Below are 19681 nucleotides of genomic sequence, written 5' to 3'. Positions count from 1 at the left end.
GTTATTGGAGCTCTTTCCCTGGTACCTCAGCTGCGCTTCTTACCCAATATCTTCCGCAGGCCTGGGGCTTATGACACGGGGTCATTTCAAGAACAGAAGTATCACCTCTCACATATAATAGCGATTGGGGATGTGGGGGTTGGTGCTGTATGTGGGAAAGTGATTACTTTGCCACTTGATAGACAGCAAAACTGAGGCCTGCAAAGCTCATGATTTATTTAAGGCAACAGTACAGTTCAGGGACAGCTCTAGGATGAAAATCAATCATTTCTGACCCCTCAAAAGAGTGCCAGGCCCATGAACCATCCTGCCACGAACATAAATAAAATCGCAAGTTAGATGGAAAAGTCCTATCCTTTCTGACCACAGGCTATATAACCTTTTAAAACCTAGTCTTCTCCTTAGTCATGGTAGTAATTTTTAAAAGTGTTTTAACTCATAAAATATGAAAACACATAATAGGATTTTCTTAAATACATACTGTTGCAGGTGTTTGTTGGGCAGTGAGCCCTGTAACTTAAACGCACAATCTCTGAGGGAGGGAAAGGTGGAGGGTCAGAAATACAGATGCATTTCCATTCCAAGTAGAAGTGCGCTGTCATACTCCTTCTGCATCTTTTGCCTTTTTTGTTTAACGGTGTTTTACAGATCATTCCACGGTAACGTGAAAAGATTCACCTTATTTTTTTTTACTGGTTACCCGTATCCCATTGCACGTAGGATTTGTCCTGTGTGAATAGTGGATTTATCATCATTTATTTAACTAGCCCCCCACTATTTCCTGAAGGCAAATCGTGCTGTAGTAGTCATCCTTGACCAGATTTTTTGTGCCCTTGTGAAATTGTTAGGTTAAAAGATATGTCATTTAATTTTTCCTCCAGTGTAACTGATTTGTTATTATTCATTTCTTTACCTTTTTGTCTGTTTTATTCCATCTATGAGATCTATAAAGTCAACTTACTGTTCTGATTTCCTAAAGATACTGATATTAGTATATGACAAATACGTTTTTCCCATACAAAATAGTACTTGTTAAAGAAAAATACATGATGCACATTTTTTATTATCTTCATTTGAGTCTTGTGTGCTGTTTCTAGTTAAGAAACAGTAAGAGTGGTTCTCGGGTTCCCTTAGGCTCCACAGATATCCGTGTGTGTGTGCATATAAAACAGTGGAGTGGTGGAATTTTTATTTTGTCAGCATACATGTTCATCATTGTTATACAGAATCTCAAAATCCAAACATGAGCTCTTCCTCTACAAAAACATCTAAATTTATCCTCTGAGATATTTTTCCTGTCATGTTATCTTGCAGATTTTCTTTCCATATTTGATAAGAACTTTATTGAGGTATAATTCACATACCATCAAATTCACTCATTTAAAATGTGAATTGAAAATAATTCATTGGTTTTTAGTATATTCACAGAGTTATGCAACTGTAACTATAATCTGTTTTAGAACATTTTCATCACCCCAAAAGGAAATCCTTTAGCTGTCACCCTTCTCAAGCTCCCATCCCTAGCTTTTAAATTTTGAAAGATACTTGTGCCCTCCAAAGCAGCTTCTCAGTTATACCCCACCATCAGTCCCTCGAAGGCCAGTTTCCTCATACCCTCCCTGTATTATCAGAATATTTCATTTTGATCAGCCTCATAGGTGAAAAACATCTCCTGCTTCGATCTGCATGTATTGAATCATGAATGGTACCGACCATCTGTTCTCGTGTTTCTTGGCTGTTTATGCTTCATCTCTGCACTGCTTTGTGGACCTATTTTAAATACAAACAAACATGTTGTTGTCGCTGCTCCATTTTGATCCCATCCACTGGGGCAGGATGCATGGGGCAAAGACTGCTAGGAAGCTAGTTCTACGGAAACAAGAGCGCCCTCCAAAGAGGCCCCCCCCATGCACCCAGAAACCCGCCCCGGGGCTCGTTGCCCGGGACATACCCGTCATTACCCTGTGCCCGCCCCCTGCCATTCTTGTATTTTGGATGACACTCCACCCTCCCCCAATGTAGGTAAAATAATTGCTCCTTGGTGGGGTGGGGGAGGGATGGACTGGGAGTTTGGGGTTAGTAGATGCGAACCATTACATATAGGATGGGCAGAGCACAGGGAACTATATCCAGTCTCCTCTGATAAACCATGATGGAAACGAATAGGAAAAAGAGTGTCTGTGTGTGTAACTAAGTGCTTCTCCGTTGGCCTCAATCTGGCTTTGTCTCAATCCATGAAACACTGTTTTTTTAATGGACGTTCCATGGTCTTTGTTCTGTTAAAACCCAGTCACCCTAGGATAAACCTGTCTTTACACCTCTTCCCTAGTCTGTGGATCCTGATAGCTTTTTCACTAGCTAGGGTCCCTGGTGAAATTCTAATAACTTCCCCAAGTTGGAGGGTCTTTGGGGAAAGCTGGAGCTCTGTTTCAGCTGGGGCTCAGACTCCTGGGAACAGGTGATTCCTCACCACCACCTCCAGGCCTGAGCCACTGTGACCTTTAGCTCCTGGTAGGTTCTTTCTGTGGGGACTGTAGCCTCCCGTGACCTCACTACCAGCGACCAGAAAGCCTCAGCCCGAGTCTGCTGTTCCTGCTGTATTTGTTAGCGATTGAGCAAAACGCCCTTTCACTACTTGTGGTGGGAAGCCCGGTGCACGCCCAGCCATTCGTCCTGAGGTACCTATACCTGACCGGAAAGATTTACTCACAGCAGGTGTGACAATAAGATATATGTTGAAGGGAATCCCTAGCATATTTGACACCCAGCATTTGTAACACTCCCTCCTCTATACCACAGAATCATTTTCAGGATAACGTTGTGATCATCAGTCATAAGCATAATTTTCCTGACTCACTCTATAAACAATTAGAAAAAAGAAGTTTCAATTTAAAGATGATTCAAATTGATTGATATTCAAATGAGAAGCACATAGTGCCAAGTCTGTGATATTCCTGCCAGACCTACCTGACCTGAATGTAATAATGAGGAAACCTCAGAGCGGCCAAATGGAATGACTGGCCTGTCACCTTCAAAAGTGTACAGGTCCTGAAAATCCAGGGAAGACTCAGGAAGTATCCCAGACAAAAGGAGACTGAGGATAGTTAAATGCAGCTTGTGATTCAGAACCAGATCCTTTTTCTAGAAAGGACATTATTAGGGCAACTGGTGAAATTTTAATGGGTCTGAGCATTGGGTGGCACTGTTGGGTCAGTGTTGATTCCTGATTTTGATGAGTGCTTTGTGGTTACGTAGGAGAATGTCCTTGTTTGTAGGGAATATATACTAAGGAATTCGGGGTTGATGAGACAGCAGTCAGCCTCTGATTCTCAAATGGTTCAGGGGGTAAACGTCATTTGGACAATAACGTCCTTGTACCATACTTCCGACTTTTCTCTGTTTGTGATTTTTTTTTTAAATACAAAAATTGCTTTTAAAAACCTTGACGGTAATTGTAGTGATTGCTTAGAATGTAGACCAACCAAAAACTTTTGAGGAGTATTTTTTCACCAACATGCTTTAGAGTTGCTGGCACAGGTGACAGCAAAAAGCAGAGGGCTTTTCAAGTCAGTGTGGTTATTGCTTTAAAATTTCCTGCAGACGGTGCATCCTCTACAGGGGTGCCCACCACCCACCCTTAGTACACCCTGATTACACTGGCAGATCCTAACAACTCTTCACGGTTGTGTGTCAGAATCCTCCAAAACATGACGGGACTCAGGACACAGGGCCAGCTGAAGCCCTGGACCAAGAAGGCGTTTGGGGACAGTGTTAGGCTGCTGGGCTGGCCAGACTCTTACACGCTGTGCACACAGGGCAAGATCCAGCCCGTTCACCGCTCATTTCACCAGGGAAAAAGTGTTTTTAAACATCCCCTGTGCTAATTAACAAACTCTTTGAGAGCCAAGTGTGGCAAAGAAACCCTTGAATTAGCTGCACCTTTAGGGCGGGACTTCTGATTAGGGTGTTTCAAACGCTGTGTAACTACCTTGGATGAATGGTCCTGATCATAACAACCACCCCTAGCGTGCAGATTATCCTGAACCAGTACAGATACTGCTCACTCAACTTCAGAGTAAACGACAAGCCTCCCCAGACTGCAGCACAGAGCAGGGAGCGTAGGGGCCCCAGTCTTTGTGGAGTAAGTGAGGTGTCCATCCACTTTGACGTCTGCGTGCGTGTGCATCATCACCTCCACGGGACCTAAATAGAGTAGATAGATTGTCAAGGAAGGCTTTCTCCTTCTTGGAAGCTGTTTGCAGTTGAGGAAGAGACTTTGAAATGAGAGCAGTCCGCTCTGGCCCAGGGGAGGCACGACCTCTAAGTGCTGTCGCAGCCCCTCCCCGCGAAGCAAACCAGAACTGCGGCAGGGCGACCCACCCGTGCAAAGGGGTGTTGAGTGGTTACCCGTCCTTCCTCCAGTGGGGAAGGATGCTGCTGGTGAGGTCTCGGTCACCTGAAAGGACCCACACGCACACTTCCTCTGCGATTGTCCCATTCGGCATGTCAGCCTGGAGAGAATCCCGTGCATCCCGTCTTGTCTCCAACCTCCAGGCATGCCCAGGTCTCAAGCCTTGATGGGTGTAAGAATCACCGTGGCCCTTGTGAAGAGTTGACGTGCTGGGCTCCTGTCCAGGGTTTCTGATCCACCAGGGTGCGCCTAGGAGCGTGCGTTTGTAACAAGCACCCAGTATCTGTGATGCCCATGGTCTGTGGACCCTCAGAGAGCCCTGATCTAGCGGCAGAAACATGGCGGCTTGTGGTCAGAAAGCCCAGATTTGCCTTCGCAGCTCATGCTTCACACGCTGAGTGGGACCTTGGGCTGGTCGCCGGAGGTCCCCAGGGCCCAGGCTCACCCCAGCATCCAGGGTCTGTGTTGGGGATCAGATGTGGTAGGGAGGAAAGCACTTGACAAACGGTGAAGCCCTGCAGAGGACGGGGACCTGGCCTTGGTCCTTACGTCCACCTTGATGTGGTACTCGTGGGGGCTGCAGCGCTTTCGGTGCGTCCTGGCCAGTTTTTTAAGTGTCGCTCTCCCTGTCCCCAGCCTTCCATGCAGCAAAGTGCGAGAAGCTGCAGAAAGAGAAGGCGGAGCTGGAGCGGCGCTGTGAGGACGAGGTGCGCAGGCTGGGCTGGCGACAGCAGGCCGAGCTGCGCGACCTGGAGCGGCGGCTGCAGCTGCAGTTCGAGACCGAGGTGGCCCAGCTCCAGGAGGAGCACCACGCACAGCTGCTGCGGATCGGGTGTCAGCACCAGCGGCAGGTCAGTCTGCGCCCCGGCCCGGGCCCTGTTCCTGCCATCGTCTGGAGGCGTGGGTGGGAGGTGGAGGGGAGCCGCTTTGGCCAGGAGTCCGTGCAGCAAGCAGGTGAGCTTCCGGTCAAGCCCGTTCTCCCCACCTCGTTTCTCTCCTCTGTCCCCTCCCGTCGTCCCCCGCAGCCACTCTGGTCTCCCTGCCTTGTGCTCCCAGGCACACTCCCACCTCCGGGCTTTTGCTCGCTGTGCCCTCTGCCTGGAATCCTCTCCCTCTAGAAACCCCATGGCTCCCTCTCTCCCTCCCTTGCAGACTTTTCTCAGTGAGGCCTTTCCTGATCCAAAATCACAGCTCCTTCCCCACGTTGTGCACGCTCTTGCTGTTTAATTTTTCCTCGGCACTTACTACTACCTAATGTATGATAGCTTTTACTTTGTACCCTGTTGATCTTCTGCGTATTCCATAAGGACAGTGATGATGACAGACACACATGTATCTAGCACGTGCTGTGTACCGGGCCCTGCTCTTCCCTCTTTACATGTACTAACTCATTTAACCCCCACGATAACTCTTAGAGGGAGTACCATTATTGTCCCCATTTTACAGGTGAGAAAACTGAGACCCGGAGGTTAAATAACTTGCCAGCATTCACGCTCATGAAAGAGCCAGGGTTGGACCCAGTCTGACCCCAGGGTCCGTGCTCTCGAGCACTGAACTAGAGTTTTCTGCCGGGTTTACTGCTAAATCTCTGGCACAGGACTGCCTGCCTGCACAGAGCGAGCCTTCAGTGTGTATTTGCTGAATGAAAGAAGGATTCCGCTCATTAACCTTAGCCCAGCAGTCTTCCTAGAGAGGGTCATTCATCCTGGAATAGCTGGGGAAGAATTCCCAGGGAGCCTGTCAGCCTGAAAGCAGGTAGGAGCCTGGTGTGCCCATCCCCAGGGCCAGCTGCCGTGTCCGTTACCTTGTTGGCGCCGGTGTGACAGGCAGGTTAAGACGAGACCACTCTGCTTCCGAGAGAGCTCGTTTGCCCCTCCCTCTTCTCTCCTTCCTAAGTCCCCAAGGCTCTGACGCCTTAATGCCCACCTTCTAATTGTGTATCATTACCCCTAGTCTGCTCATGGTATCCCTAAGGTAAACTGGCATTTGTGAAGAGCTCACTTTACATCTCAGGCTGATGCCGAGTGGCCCTTCACTATCATGAACGTTTGGGCTGCCTCCCCGGTAGATAATCTGGATGGCGATGGTCCCCAGAGGCTTGTGAATCATAGGGGGCATGGGAGAAATCTCAGAGTAATAATACGTATTATTGTTGGAATAAACGATCTCCTATTTGACAGCACTTTCTTCTATTCAGCATCTTGGGTTAGTCATCCTCCTTTTTCTAGAGGTCTGTGGAAACCAGACACATCTGCCTGCTTGAGGTGGTACAGACTTAGAGGCTGGGAAACAGATAGGTTACAGCTAAGGTTACCTGCTGGGCTAAGATTAGAAGTGGAACCTTCAGCATCTTGGCTTCTCAGCTGGCTTTAAGTGGGCATTTGCACGGCTGCTGTCTTTAGTCTTACCTGCTTCGTGGTCCCTTGGTACAGCTCAGACCTGGTGCAGATATTGGTTTGTTCTGTGCCCTGTATCCTGGGGCTCTTCCTTCCCAATTTTACACAAAGAATGTATTCATACCCATATTCACTGACTTTTGGTCCAAAGTTCTGGGTTGGTTGAGAAGATGCCAAGAGATGGAAGGAAGGGCAGGAGGTGGTCCCCTGGCAGAAGGATGAGCCTCTGAACAAACGCTCATGCTGGGGTGTCGTGTGTGGGAAACTGGGAAGCCAGGGCCACTGCCGAGCGGAGCCCATCTGCCAGTGGAGGGAGCTGGGGCAGAACCTCGCTAAGTTTTGTCGGTGCAGGAGCATGTGCTGGGGGGTGTGGCCTCATCTGCCTTTGAGCTGGGACAGTGGCCTTTTAAAGATTTCATACTGGGAGAGATTGGAGGCCCTGACTTTTCCACTTGAGAGTGAGTTACATGAGCTACTTATGTATATTTTAAAAGTGCTCTGTCTCATCAGAGCTCTGAGTCCTGTTCTCCCTGATCCTTTACAGCTAAAGTGATTCATTTGGTTATTCATCCATCTAAGCAAATAATAGTCAGTGAAGGCCCGCCGCACACACGGCCTCGTGACGGCACACTGCAAGAGATGCCAACATTTATAAAATGTGGACTTGCTTGTTCCATAGCCTCGGGTTATAGATCCAGGGAAGTTCTGAGGCAGTTTCTCCAGAAACTGTAATACTGGGTGGGAAATACAGATTCTGTGTTTAGGAACTGAGAGTTTCCTTCCAGGTGGGAGGATGAGGGAAAGCTTTATGGTGCAAAGAGCATCTGCACGCTTTACATTCGAGTAAATCTTTCCCACTGGTTTGGGGGCAGGGGGAGGGACGGATGGTTGAAATCTACGTATTACTCAGGCCCCTGATTCTGCTCCTGCTGCTGGATATTGGCTGTTGTCTTGACCTTCAGCTTCTCCAGCAGGGAGCACGCAGGCAACCAGGAAGAAGGTAAAATGCACATCAGGCCATCCTGTAATTTCCAGGTAGAGTAAATGCTCATGTATTTGGTCCAGGAGGGGGCTCGGTGCCTGGCTGCAGTGGGGATCTGGAAGGTCTGTGGTTCCAGCGATCTGTGCCGACCCTCCACACTCAGGGCCTCTTTGTGGGGGACAGTCGCGTTCGGCAATGCTGACCCATAGATCCTGCCATCTCGAGCCTTAAAACTCAAGTTCACCAATGGGGCCTCACGTGGCGCCCCGGTGCCCCGGCCGGCAGCGCAGAGGCTGCTTCCGTTCTGACACAGGATTTTCTGAGGCTTTCCTCCAATCAGGAACTCCCTCGAGAAGGCCGGCTGACCTCTGACTTTACCGCAGGATGCCCCTAGGAAGATCCAGCCGTCCACTTGCCTCGAGCAGCAAAGACCATCTCTCTCTCTGTCTCCACATGGGAGTCACTGGGGAGCTTCTGGCAAAGCACTCCTCCTGCCTGCACCCCGCGCTAATGGAATCAGAGTCACGGACTGGGGCTTCCCGGGGCCCGGAGCTGCAGATGTCTGGTGTCCGGGGATGTACAGGGCCTCCTTCTTTAGCCCTGCAGACAAGTTAGGGTGTGAGCAGGGGCGTAGCCTGGCCTCCTGGCTTTCTTACGTGCCTTTAAAGATATGCTGTGACTCTTATCTTAAAAGTCAGATTATAAAGGTGTTTCATCAAATCAGTGCTCATTCTAGAGCTAGCGGCACATTAAGAGAAGCCAGATTTCCCAAGCTTCATAGGGAAGCTCAGGGCACACGAAACAGATTTTTCAACGTAAACACAAATGCTTTTCCTTTTCTGCTCCAAATGTACTCGCCCACGGAGCCTGGTGTTTAGTGATCAGACTTGTGACCTTTGACCCTCTCCCTCCAAGACCCTTTGGCAGTTTGTCTCTCTCCCTGACCGGTCCCGGAAGCCCCTCGTGCAGGGCCCCCCGGTTCCTAAAGGCATTCTGGATTCTGCATTTTGAGCAGAGACTCCTTTCCAGAGGAGCAGTAGTGTTCAACCTTTGGAGTTTACGTTGGCTTTGTCTCATATCCGGGACACACTTTCTAACCTTTCCTAAAGAAATCATCCTTTTAGACTTAACTGGGAGGCCCAGTGTGCCCACACTTAATCAGACTGTGCAGAGGCCACTTTGGCCATCATCTCGCATTCTGTCCCATATTCGTCCCGCACAGCAGGTGCACAGCTGCCGCACAGCTGCCATCAGCGAAACCACACTCTCTAATCAAATAGAATGAGGTCCCGAGGGCCCCTCTGTCTTCCGGCACCAGAGCCCCTCCCATCGCAGCCCAGAGCCTCCGGACATTGGAAAGAGGCAGAGCCGGGCAGATAGAAGCCTCTGTGAACACCTGCCCTCGTGGTGGGCAGCAAAGAGGCAAAGGCACAGCCTGGAGGGGTATGAAGTCAGCCCAGGAGCTCTGGCAGGGCTGGCTGCCTGCTCCGAGTCGGTACCCAGGATGATGTAGCAGGGATGCAGGGACAGAAGGGATGGTGAGTCATCTCGTTATCCGGAAGGAGAGTTGTTCAGAGAGCCCTGGAGAGAAAAGACAGGGGCAGCTCCCTCTGTCTCATCAGATAGGAAGACACGTTGCAGATGGGGGCAAATGGGAGTTTAATCTGGTTTTCTTTAATGAGGAAAGCCGAGACAATGTAAAGCCCATGCGTCTTCATTCTAAATGGAAGTCTTTTCTAAGTGAATTGCCGAAGGCTCCCATAATTGCATTTTGCAAATGGCTGAATGAAGTAAGCCCACAGCTCTATTCTTACCCATCGGAGAGGGTGGCTTCCCAGCCCTTTGCTTTGCTGGAACTCAGCTAAACAGCAAACAGCTGCAGGAACAGAGCCTGGTGCAGGGACCAGCTGCTGCTCTGTACCCCTGGGACTACTTGATGGGCACATGGACGGACCTCCGCAGCCAGCTCAGAACTTTGTCCTCCTGGAAGAGGGAAGAGGCTGGCCCAGCAGAGATTGGGGCGGGGACGGGGGCACCCAGGTTCAAAAAGGAAGAAGTGAAGCTTCACCCAGCGTAAGCTTGCTGTGGCCGGATAATGGTTTAGTGCCTCTGTCTCATTTTTGGTGATCTACAATGCAAAGCATATCTTGTGTGTCCCATGGGTCAACTTGTCCGAATCCCCTCAAATGCCTGCCGACCCGGAGGTCTTCTCAGGCTGAGAGCTCGGACGGGCTGCTGCCCCGTGCTCTGGAAAGAAGGCTAGAGCCATAGAGGAGAAGCCATGGGGATTGAAACTGGGATAAGAAAGGGGACGGCCAACAGTGCACGGCCCCTTCCTCGTAGAGGGAACAGTCTTTACAAGCCATACGCGTGTCTAGAAACCTAAATCACTCGAGAGTAAGGACCGTGACCCCCAGATTTTGGCTCACTGGCTCTCACTGGTTCCCTTCAGAACATCCTGGGCGCTCCTCTCGTTGCATGTGGAGGAATTAGGGGATCTGTATTTCATCCCCAAAAGCCCCTCTGAGAGGCTGTAACAGATAGATCACACCCTTACATCATCCTTGGTATATTGGGTGGTATTCCATCACCACTAAATCAAAGACCTGACTCCACCAAGCCAGGAGGGCATGTGATGAAACACCACCCTTGCTGATCAGAGCAGATCCACCGCCAGGACGAAAGGGACTCTTCTGGAACGTAGTCCTGGCATCCATCTCTCTTTTCTGAAACTACGCGTGGCAATTTGTGTAAGAACCCAATAAATTAGAATCATACTAAGGACTGATGAAGATTCTTCCTTATACTGAAGTAACATACCTCCAAACAATGTGTGGGTACTTGTTTCTAACGGAAGTCACCAATGGAGCGTAAGGAAAACCAGTTCCATTTGTTTGAACCAATGATTTGTTTTTCCAAGAGACTGAAAGTCTTTGGACAAAGATTCCATAAAAAACCTTCATATAAACAGGATTTGGACAATTAAAAACTGTAGTAATCGGCCTTTCTGCTGAGTGGATTCATAGCTCTGAGCCTCAAGTGAAATATTGTTTAATCAAGAACGGCCAGTAGATAAAAGTGAATCATCGCATACCATGTCCATTTTCGTGTCGTAATGCAGCTTTCCGAACGCTGTCAAGTTCGTTGTTGGTTTCGGCAGTGATATTTCTGTTTTAGTGGGATGACAGTTCCTTTTACCATAGGAGAGAGAAGTCGGGCAAACTTTCCCAAGCAATGATGGTGCCCAGAATGGGAATCTATCCCATTTTAAAATAGAAACACTCCCATGCATCCCCTTCACAAGCGGGCTTCCTTTCTTGTGAAGAGTTCTTCCTCCTTACGGATCAAAGATCAGCCTGTGAATTATCCCCAGAGAAATGAGACCCCCTGAGAGGTGGCTTGACAGTGTGAACCGGTCCGCCTCAGGGCTTCAGGGCATGGGCAGGTGCGCTGGTTCAGTGTTGTTCAAATGCTGGGTTTTGACACCTTAGTACGTCGTGAAATGAATTTAGTGGTTTGTAACTGCATTTTGAAGAACAACAAAGGAACACAGAATAAAAATTTAAAAACGAGATTACTGCAGGTAAGAGGGGAAAGTGTCATTTTGTGAAACTTTGGTTTCACACACACGCCCCGTGTATGCATGTGTGTGTGTGTGTGTGTGTGTGTGTGTGTAACAACGTACAATGGTGTTTTTACAATGGGTCACTGAGAGAGAATTTGGAAAAACATTGTTCTGGTTTGCTATCACAGGGAGAGGTCGTCTTATACAATGACTCCTGTAAGTCATACATTTGAAGTTAAAATAACAGCTGCAACAACAAAAATAACAAAAGCAGTAAAGATGGATGGTGTGTAGTGGGGCCGGAGATCAGGAAGGGGGAAAATAAAAAATCCTGGGCTGGCTGCACTACCTGTGATTAAACTCCTGGAAATGTACCATCAGCCAGAGAAACAGCAGCTTCTTGGGAGCAGGTCCCACAGCCTAGGCAGGGGGAGGTCTGCACCGTGATCCAGGGGGCAGGTTCACGGCCGGAAACAGGGGTGGTGAGCACACACACACACCTGCCCACTTGCCTTGGGGCTGGTGAGAGGGTCCCTGGGCACTGGTTGCTGGTCTTGCGGGGGGAGGCAAGGGCAGTGCATTTCAGAGCTTCGCTGTAGATGTCAGACAGCCCTGGGCTGACTGCTGGCTCTGCCATTTACTAGCCTTTGGGCAAAACACTTCAAGCCTCTCTGAGCCTCAGTTTCCTGGTCTGGGAAATGAACATGAAAACATTTACTTTATCATATTGCTGTGAGGCTTGAGTGGAGAAGCCAAGAGTGGGTAGCTTAATAAATGTTAGCTCCCTCCAGATACCTCGCGTGCTGTAGCTCCCACCTGCTGCCAGGAAGCAGAACGGACCATCTGGTAGGGGAGGACCCTCTTCTGTCCCTTATTACCTCACGGAATGCTTGGTGGAAGGGGAAGGAATGGGGTGGAAGGAAATGGTCCAGAGGGGGCCCAGGGCAGTAAAGAGGTGGCTTCAGCAGCTACCCACCCCACCCCGGGAGCTGCTTCCCGTTGCGTGAGCGGCAGGGCTGTGGCAGTGACTTCCCTGTGACATTGCCTGCCCCGCCGCCCCTGACTCCGGGACTCGCGCGTCACCACCAGATCCTGGCTCTGCTGCCTCGGCACAAGGCTGAGGGTGGCCGTCATCACAGCAGAGTGTCCTGCCCTTGACGTTTGGGCCACTGACATTTCCCCTCATTGCAGTCCACCTCGGTCCTCCAAGCAGCGAGGCCATTGGAGCCCCCGGTCCCCAGCTCTCTGTGTAACCAGAGCTGTGATCTCCTGCAGGTGGAAGACATCACCACCAGCCATGAGGCTGCTCTCCTAGAGATGGAAAACAGCCACACAGTTGCCATCTCGCTCCTGCAGGATGACCACGACCACAAGGTGCAAGGTAGCTACGAGGCTTGGTGCGTGCGGTGGGCGGGTACGGTGGGCTGTGCGCACTGACCCTCTCCGGCTGCAGACACGGGGAGCCCTCCCTTTCCCTTCTTCCTTCCTTTCCTTCCTGGTGTGTCCTTTGAGTTGCTTCTTGGGTTAAGAAAAGACAGAAATCCAGGACCCGGGTAACTACAGTAAGTCCCCTACGTATGAATGAGTTCCGTTCCAAGAGCACGTTCGTAAGTCCAATTCGTTCGTAAGTCCAACAAAGTTAGCCTAGGCACTCAACTAACAAAATCAGCTATATAGTACTGTCCTGTAACAGGTTCATAATATTTCTCACACAAATAATACATTAAAAAACAAACAAACACAAAAGTAAAGAAAACATTTTTAATCTTACAGTACAGTATCTTGAAAAGTACAGTAGTACAGTACAACAGCTGGCATCCAGGGGCTGGCATTGCCCAAACAGGCAAGAAGAGTTACTGACTGGAGGGGAGAGAGGAGGTGGGAGGTGGCAGAGCTGAAGGATCGTCAGCAATAGGGGACGGAGGGCCAGCTGCAATGTCACTCACGCCTGACGTTGATGGAATGCACATTCGCATCTTTGGAAGTTCGCAGCTTGAGGGTTCTTTTGTAGGGGACTTACTGTACTTTCCTCTGAAGCCGATCCTCTCAACCCTGCCTGAATACTGGAATCCCTGGGAGCCTTGGTCCCAGAGCAGGGTTTGGTAGCTGGTCTGGGTTACAGCCTGGGCTTGTTAAAGCTCATAGGTGAATGTAACAGGTAGCCAAGCTTGAGACCCACTGTTCTACAGTAAGTGTAGAAATCCTGGGCTTTGTCTTGTTTTGTGGCCTTATAACCGTCCCGCAGGTGTGGTGTTGTCAGGGCCACGCCAGCATCTGATTGGGCCTGGCTCTCCACACCTTGCACTCAGACCACATTCACCATGGATGTAAGTGGACTCTCAGGATCTTTCTTTTTACATTTTTTACATTTTTTATAACTTTGACTTATCTTTGGATACGGAGGATTTTATGTGGGTTGTAACAATAGCGACAGCATTTAACTAAGTACTACTAAGATTTTGACTCTGTGAAAGAAGCTTTTTACACGTTAACGTGCATTTACGTTATATAGAGAATTTGTTTTTCAATTTCCCCTTTCCTCATTTTTTCCTCCCCAGTCAGCTGATGGTTAAAGTATATGAAAAACAATTAATTTAACAATAGATTAATAAATTCTAAAAATTTGAGAATATCAGAGTTTTAAAATTATTTTTAAATGTTCTTTGTAAACAACAAGGCCCACTGTGCAATTATCAATACTCATGTGATTGCCCCCTCGAGCACCAACCCCACCACCTCTGGTAACTACCCATAAGTGGAAAAGTCCAAGCTGGACGCAAGGGAGAGGAATTTCCTGAGAACTAGTTAAATGTATTACCTGTTCCTGAGAGCATGTCTCATGCTTAGAGTACCAGTTCCCACCCTTGGATGCACATTGGAACCACCTGGAGAGTTTTTAAAAAAATACTGCTGTGTAGCTCCCATTACAGAGGTTCCGATTTAATCGCTCTGGGGTGCAGCCCAGGCATCAGGATTTTTTAAAACTCCCCAGGTGATTCTAATATGTAGCAAAATTGGAGAATCACTCTCTTAGAGCACAGTCTTAAGCATGGGACAGAGTGTCAGGACCTTAAAATAATGAAATACATTATGAGTACATAGATAGTCGCCATGGTTTATGCCACCTAATAGATACTGATTTTTCTTTGCTTGTGAGGTATAGGGTATCTGAAAATGCCCTAAAGCCCATCACTGCACTGTAGGAAAATGGTCTCAGGAAAGGGAACAGGAATGGAAATGTTACAATGAGTGTTGCCTTTTGTTTCGGGATTTTCGTATAAATAGACTTGGTAGATTTTTCTGACTAATGAAGTCTCGCTTAGAAGCCACATCCAGGGCCTTTGAATTACATATAATGTGAAGACAGTGTAGGCGTATGTAATGGTAGCTAAAAACTTCATTATTATGGATGGTGCTCTCAATGACTATTAAAAGTAATCATTTAGACAAAGGCAGGTAGACCAGAAACCCACATGGTTTTATGTCAATAAAATAAGCACAAACTTTTTTCTTTTTTCCCAAATGTAAATTTCAGCTATAACAACTGGATTTCTAAGAGACCTTAACCATCATTAGTTAAAAGATTTGGGTCAATGGAAACCACAAAGTTTTTCTTAATTGCAGCTTATGCCAGCCAGAATGATAATTATTGGTCTCCAGTACTCTCCTGTGCTAAGCATATGATCCAGGTTCATTAATGAGACCTTTCCTCTCTCCAGTTATAACATGAAAACAAACTGCTTGTGTAGCTAGAATGAGACGGGCTTCACCCAGCTAATAAGACTATTCCCATCTGGAGGAAAATACAATCCATTTGCTTAGTAACTCTTACATGACATCTCTTTCTGCCTATCTTGCAAATTATCACTGGAATGACACTTTTCACGGAATAGAATTGCTCCAAACTCCCCAAGAGGAACCAGTCCAATGAGTCCTTCCTTTTGTCTGAGTGGCTTAACATCGACTCTTTGCTCAAGCAAATCCTAGCATCTGTGATTTCCAGAGTGTGGCCCAGAGGCCACCAAGGTGACTTTGCAGGCACAGCACTGGTCCCGTTCACCTGTCCATTCTCCAGCAAGCCCATGCTCCACTCTCCTTGGAAAGGTCCCTGCTTCAGCCCGAGATTGCGGCTTTGTGGTAGAAAAGAAGAGTGATCCTGGGAGGGAAGAAAAGGGAGATTTAACATTAATTACCTAGTGGTTTTACCATTAGGAATAGTTGGAGAATCAATGAGTGCTGTGAATGGAGAATCTGACTTGGCCAGGTTGTTGGTAGAGCTGGGTATAGAAGTGACTGTGTGTGTGTGTGTGTGTGTGTGTGTGTGTGTGTGTGTGTGTGTGCGCGCTCTTGTGCTCTGTTTGCTTCCCTCCCTCCTTTCTTTCCTCTTAACCCTCGCCCTTTCTCCTATTTCCTTCCTCATCCTTTCTCCCTCTCTCCTAAATAACATTGCATACAATTTCAAACTAATGGAGAGGTCTCTTTAGGCTTAAGTCCGCTATATACTGGTGTCCCTTACTCACCTACGTCACTAGTTTTAGCCTGGCAAAAGAATCTTGTTTGATCCCTTTTCAGAAGAAAGATCAACTTAACAATTTGATGTCTTCTCTCCAGAACTGATATCTACCCACGAGCTTGAAAAGAAAGAATTGGAAGAAAATTTTGAAAAGCTGCGGCTGTCATTACAGGTTAGTGTTTCCTTAACTCCAACATCAAGATAATGGCAGCATTGTTATTCCTGTCCACAGACATTTATCCAGCACCTACCATGTACTGGATCCTGTACTAAGCATTGGAATAAGGGGGTAAATAAGACCTACTCCCTGCCCTTAAGGACTTTACTGTCTACTGAGAGCTGTGATACAAATAGTGACAGACCAGCACAGAGGGTAGCACATACTTGCACAGAATGAATAATACCGTTAGCGCCACAGGGGTTCCGAGAGACGGCTGGCTCCCCATGTGCTTGCGGTCAGAGTCATGTTTGGGGAAAGGGGAGGATTAGGGAGCAGAGCATTCTAGGCGGGGGTAACGGGATAAGGAGACTCATGTAGGGCAGAAATCACAGGACATGTTCTGGGAATTGTAAAAGCAACTTCAATCCCCTGGAGATGTAACGAAGCTTCTTGGCGGCCCGCTTGAAACCTACACAGAGCGTGGGTCTCAGATGCCAGGGGCGCTGCCTGGCTTCCTTCTGATCTCGAAGGGGAGAATGGAGGTCTCTGCCTTCCAGAGACCCCAATCAGCTGCTTCTGTGAAAAGATGTTGACCGCCCCCAGCCCTAGAGAGGGGCTGCCTGGGAAGCCAGGGGGAGGCTGGTGGCCCTGTTTCCATTGCCAGCTGTGGACGTCCCAGTCATAGAAAGATTACCTTTTAAATATTAGGGACATTCACACCTGGAAATTTGGGAGGTGATTGCCATAATTCTAATATAAAGGCAGGAGTTTTGTTTCTTCAGTGGCTCACTTTCCCCAGGCAGTGTTTCTTGCACAGAGCCTGCCCTGCCGAGAAAAGAATCTAGGATTATGGAGTGTCACACTATTGAGTGTACTATTCAAAAAATTTTTAATGGGAGACCACCTGCTGCAAACCCACCCCCGATCCATCGATCCATGGATCCATCGGTGGGCCTGCACATGCCCACGTGCTCCTTGTGTGGCTTATCCTTGGCAAATTAACCCCAAACTTCTTTGTGTACCCCACATCCCACACCACCCAGATATATTACCCTTAAGGAACACAAACCAGGAAGGTAACAGCCATACTGTGATGTATCAGAAAACCCCAAACGGTCCAAAACCAATAGAAGGGAGAGTTCTGTTTCATCCATGAGTCTTCACTTTGCCACTAACATCACACAGTCATGAACTGTGCACACTTTAGTGGTAACTCATGGGCAGAATCCATTTGAGCTGGAGATTTTCTGGTGTGAGGTGGGTACAGTTGCTTAGGCCAGTCTCCTTGGGCTACTGGCAGCTAGAGAAACAAGTTTGGGGTAAAAGATTTGAGTTTGAGGTTTAAATCCCCACTGTACCTTCTCTTAATAGCTTTGAAATCTTGGACAGCTACATAGCTGTAAACCTTAGTTTACCCATCTGTAAAATGGGGATAATACCAGTTCCTTCCTCAAAGTGTGAGCAGCTTAAGGGAAATAATATGTGTGTCAATGAAAACATTAATCAGTAGTCAATCCAAGAAAGAAATGGAGAATTTTATTTGAGCTAACCTGAGGATTAGAACCCAGGAGACAGTCTTTATGTGGTATACAATGGAATACTACTCAGCCGTACAAAAGAACGAAATTTTGCCATTTGCAGCAACATGGATAGACTTGGGGGCATTCTGCTAAGTGAAATACATCAAACAGAGAAAGACAAATACTGTATGATGTCACTTATATGTGGAATATAAAAAACACAACAAATTAGTGAACGTAACATAAAAGAAGCAGACTCACAGATACAGAGAACAAACCAGTGGTTACCAGTGGGGGGGAGGGCACATAGGGATGGGGGAGGGGAGGTACAAATTGCTGGGTGTAAATAGGCTCAAGGATGTGTTGTACAACACGGGGAATATTTTGTAATTGCAGTATTTTGTAATAACTGTAAATAGAAAGTAACCTTTAAAAATTGTATTATGTTTTTTTTCAAGATTAAAAGACAAAGCGCTAAGGACTGTCCCTTAGAGGTCAATGCCCAGTTATATAAATTTTTGAGACAAAGGGTCTTACATCAAAGTAACATATTGACAGTGTACGTAGTCCAGCAGGGCAAGTAGTGGGTCATCGTGACCCCTTACAGGATTGAGAAAGGAATGTTATCTCCTAAGGAGTTACCTTGCTGGCGCCAGGAGAAAATTGCTTTTTTTTTTTTTTTTCCAGTGAGCAGGTGTTCCTGTGTCTTCTAAGGGGATCTAGTTACTGTATAATGCAGATGCACCGTCCACACTAAAGAGGGGTAGTGGCCCAGATGGGCAGAGAGAGAATTTTATGTTTAAAAATTTCCTGGTCCTGCCTTAAAAATAAATTGATTTCATCATGTGTAAAGGGCATAGAGCACTAGGCAGCAGCTAGTGCTATTATAATAGTTTCAGGCGTTGTTACATTTGCCATCATCATCATTATTATGGGGCTGTTGGTTAACTCCAAGTGGTCCATGCTGGCCCAGGTCACCAGCTGGGTCTTGGTGCTCTTACCTTGGCATAAAGTAGCCAATCCAAGTTGGAGAACAGCATGTCCTGTCTGATTGCTGGGGCACCATTGTGTGCCTGAGGATCTATTTTGAATAATGGTGAAGAAAGCAGAAAAACCACAGTGTGATAGTTTAGATGCCACCTAGATGGTACTTGCCTGAGTTTTTCACTGTTTTACTTTTAAATGGAGGACAAGAGGCTTGACAGGAATGATTGCTTTGACGAGGCTTGTATAGGAGGTGGGGTAGCACTCCAGTCATTTTATTTTTTGCAATAAAATAATAGCTAATGTTTATTGAGCACTTACTGTATGCCAGGTACTGTTCTAAATATTAACCACCATCCTCTGGGTCACATATTATTATTATCGTACCCATTTTACAGATGGGGAAACCTGGACACAGTGGTTAAACTACGTAGCGCTCCAGTCATTTCATAGTCACGTTTTACGCATGCGTGCTGGGGCCCAGCCGGCTGTCCTGAGCCCTGATTTACACTTGATGGCTCATGTGCCTTCCAGCTCCCACTGACACTGTCTTGCCCTCATGCAGCAGCATGTGCATTTAATGGCACTGTGGGAGGCTTTTATTTCTTAAAAATGAAATGTAAGTAACTGGAAACAAAAAAGGAGAGAAGGAAAAGGAACCCGCCAAGGATGGTTTGCAAAACTGGGTTCTCTGTGATGACAAGAAAGCGGTTGAGCCAGCATGTGCTATGTGGCAGTGCTCTGGTGTGCAGTTCCGTCGTTGACTGCACCCAGCTGCTCACATGTGGTGAGCGGGGCCATCTCTCTTGCCAGAAGTGTTCATGGGAAGAACTCAGTCCCTGGGTTTTAATGTTACAGAAATGGTGATGGGGGTGGAGAACTTTGGAACACGTGGCACCAGCAAGGCACCGTCTCTTCCCTCTGCTTGGGCGTCAAGGCTCTGCCCGGCTCCCTCTGCTGCCCGCCGCCATTGGTCAGGGCCGGGGCTGCGGGGAGAGGGCTCAGCGTGGTGGCATCTGTGCTGGCAGCAGGGCTGGGGCCCCAGGCCTCCCCACACACGCCTCCATTCTCTCCACCTTCACAAACAGAGCGGCCCCGTGGCGGGCACGTGCTGGGATGGGGGCCAGGAGGGCCCTCCGGGTCGGGGGGG

At 47.9% G+C, this 19681-nt stretch overlaps 1 protein-coding gene across 2 annotated transcripts in view; it reads left to right on the top strand.

Annotated features, from left to right (window-relative positions):
• Positions 1-19681, top strand: part of MTUS2 (microtubule associated scaffold protein 2) — a 344092-nt gene that overhangs the window by 317633 nt on the left and 6778 nt on the right. For both annotated transcript variants that reach the window (XM_007471434.1, XM_007471435.1), the window contains 3 exons: positions 5048-5262; positions 12630-12735; positions 15966-16039. In XM_007471434.1, coding sequence (XP_007471496.1) covers positions 5048-5262; positions 12630-12735; positions 15966-16039 — 395 coding nt within the window. The remainder of the gene's footprint in view (positions 1-5047; positions 5263-12629; positions 12736-15965; positions 16040-19681) is intronic.

The sequence above is a fragment of the Lipotes vexillifer genome, unplaced genomic scaffold, assembly GCF_000442215.2.
Source record: "Lipotes vexillifer unplaced genomic scaffold, Lipotes_vexillifer_v1.1 scaffold543, whole genome shotgun sequence".
NCBI classification, from domain to species: Eukaryota; Metazoa; Chordata; class Mammalia; order Artiodactyla; family Lipotidae; genus Lipotes; species Lipotes vexillifer.
The sequence above is the reverse complement of the archived record's forward strand: the minus strand, read 5'-3'. Positions and strand labels throughout refer to the sequence as shown.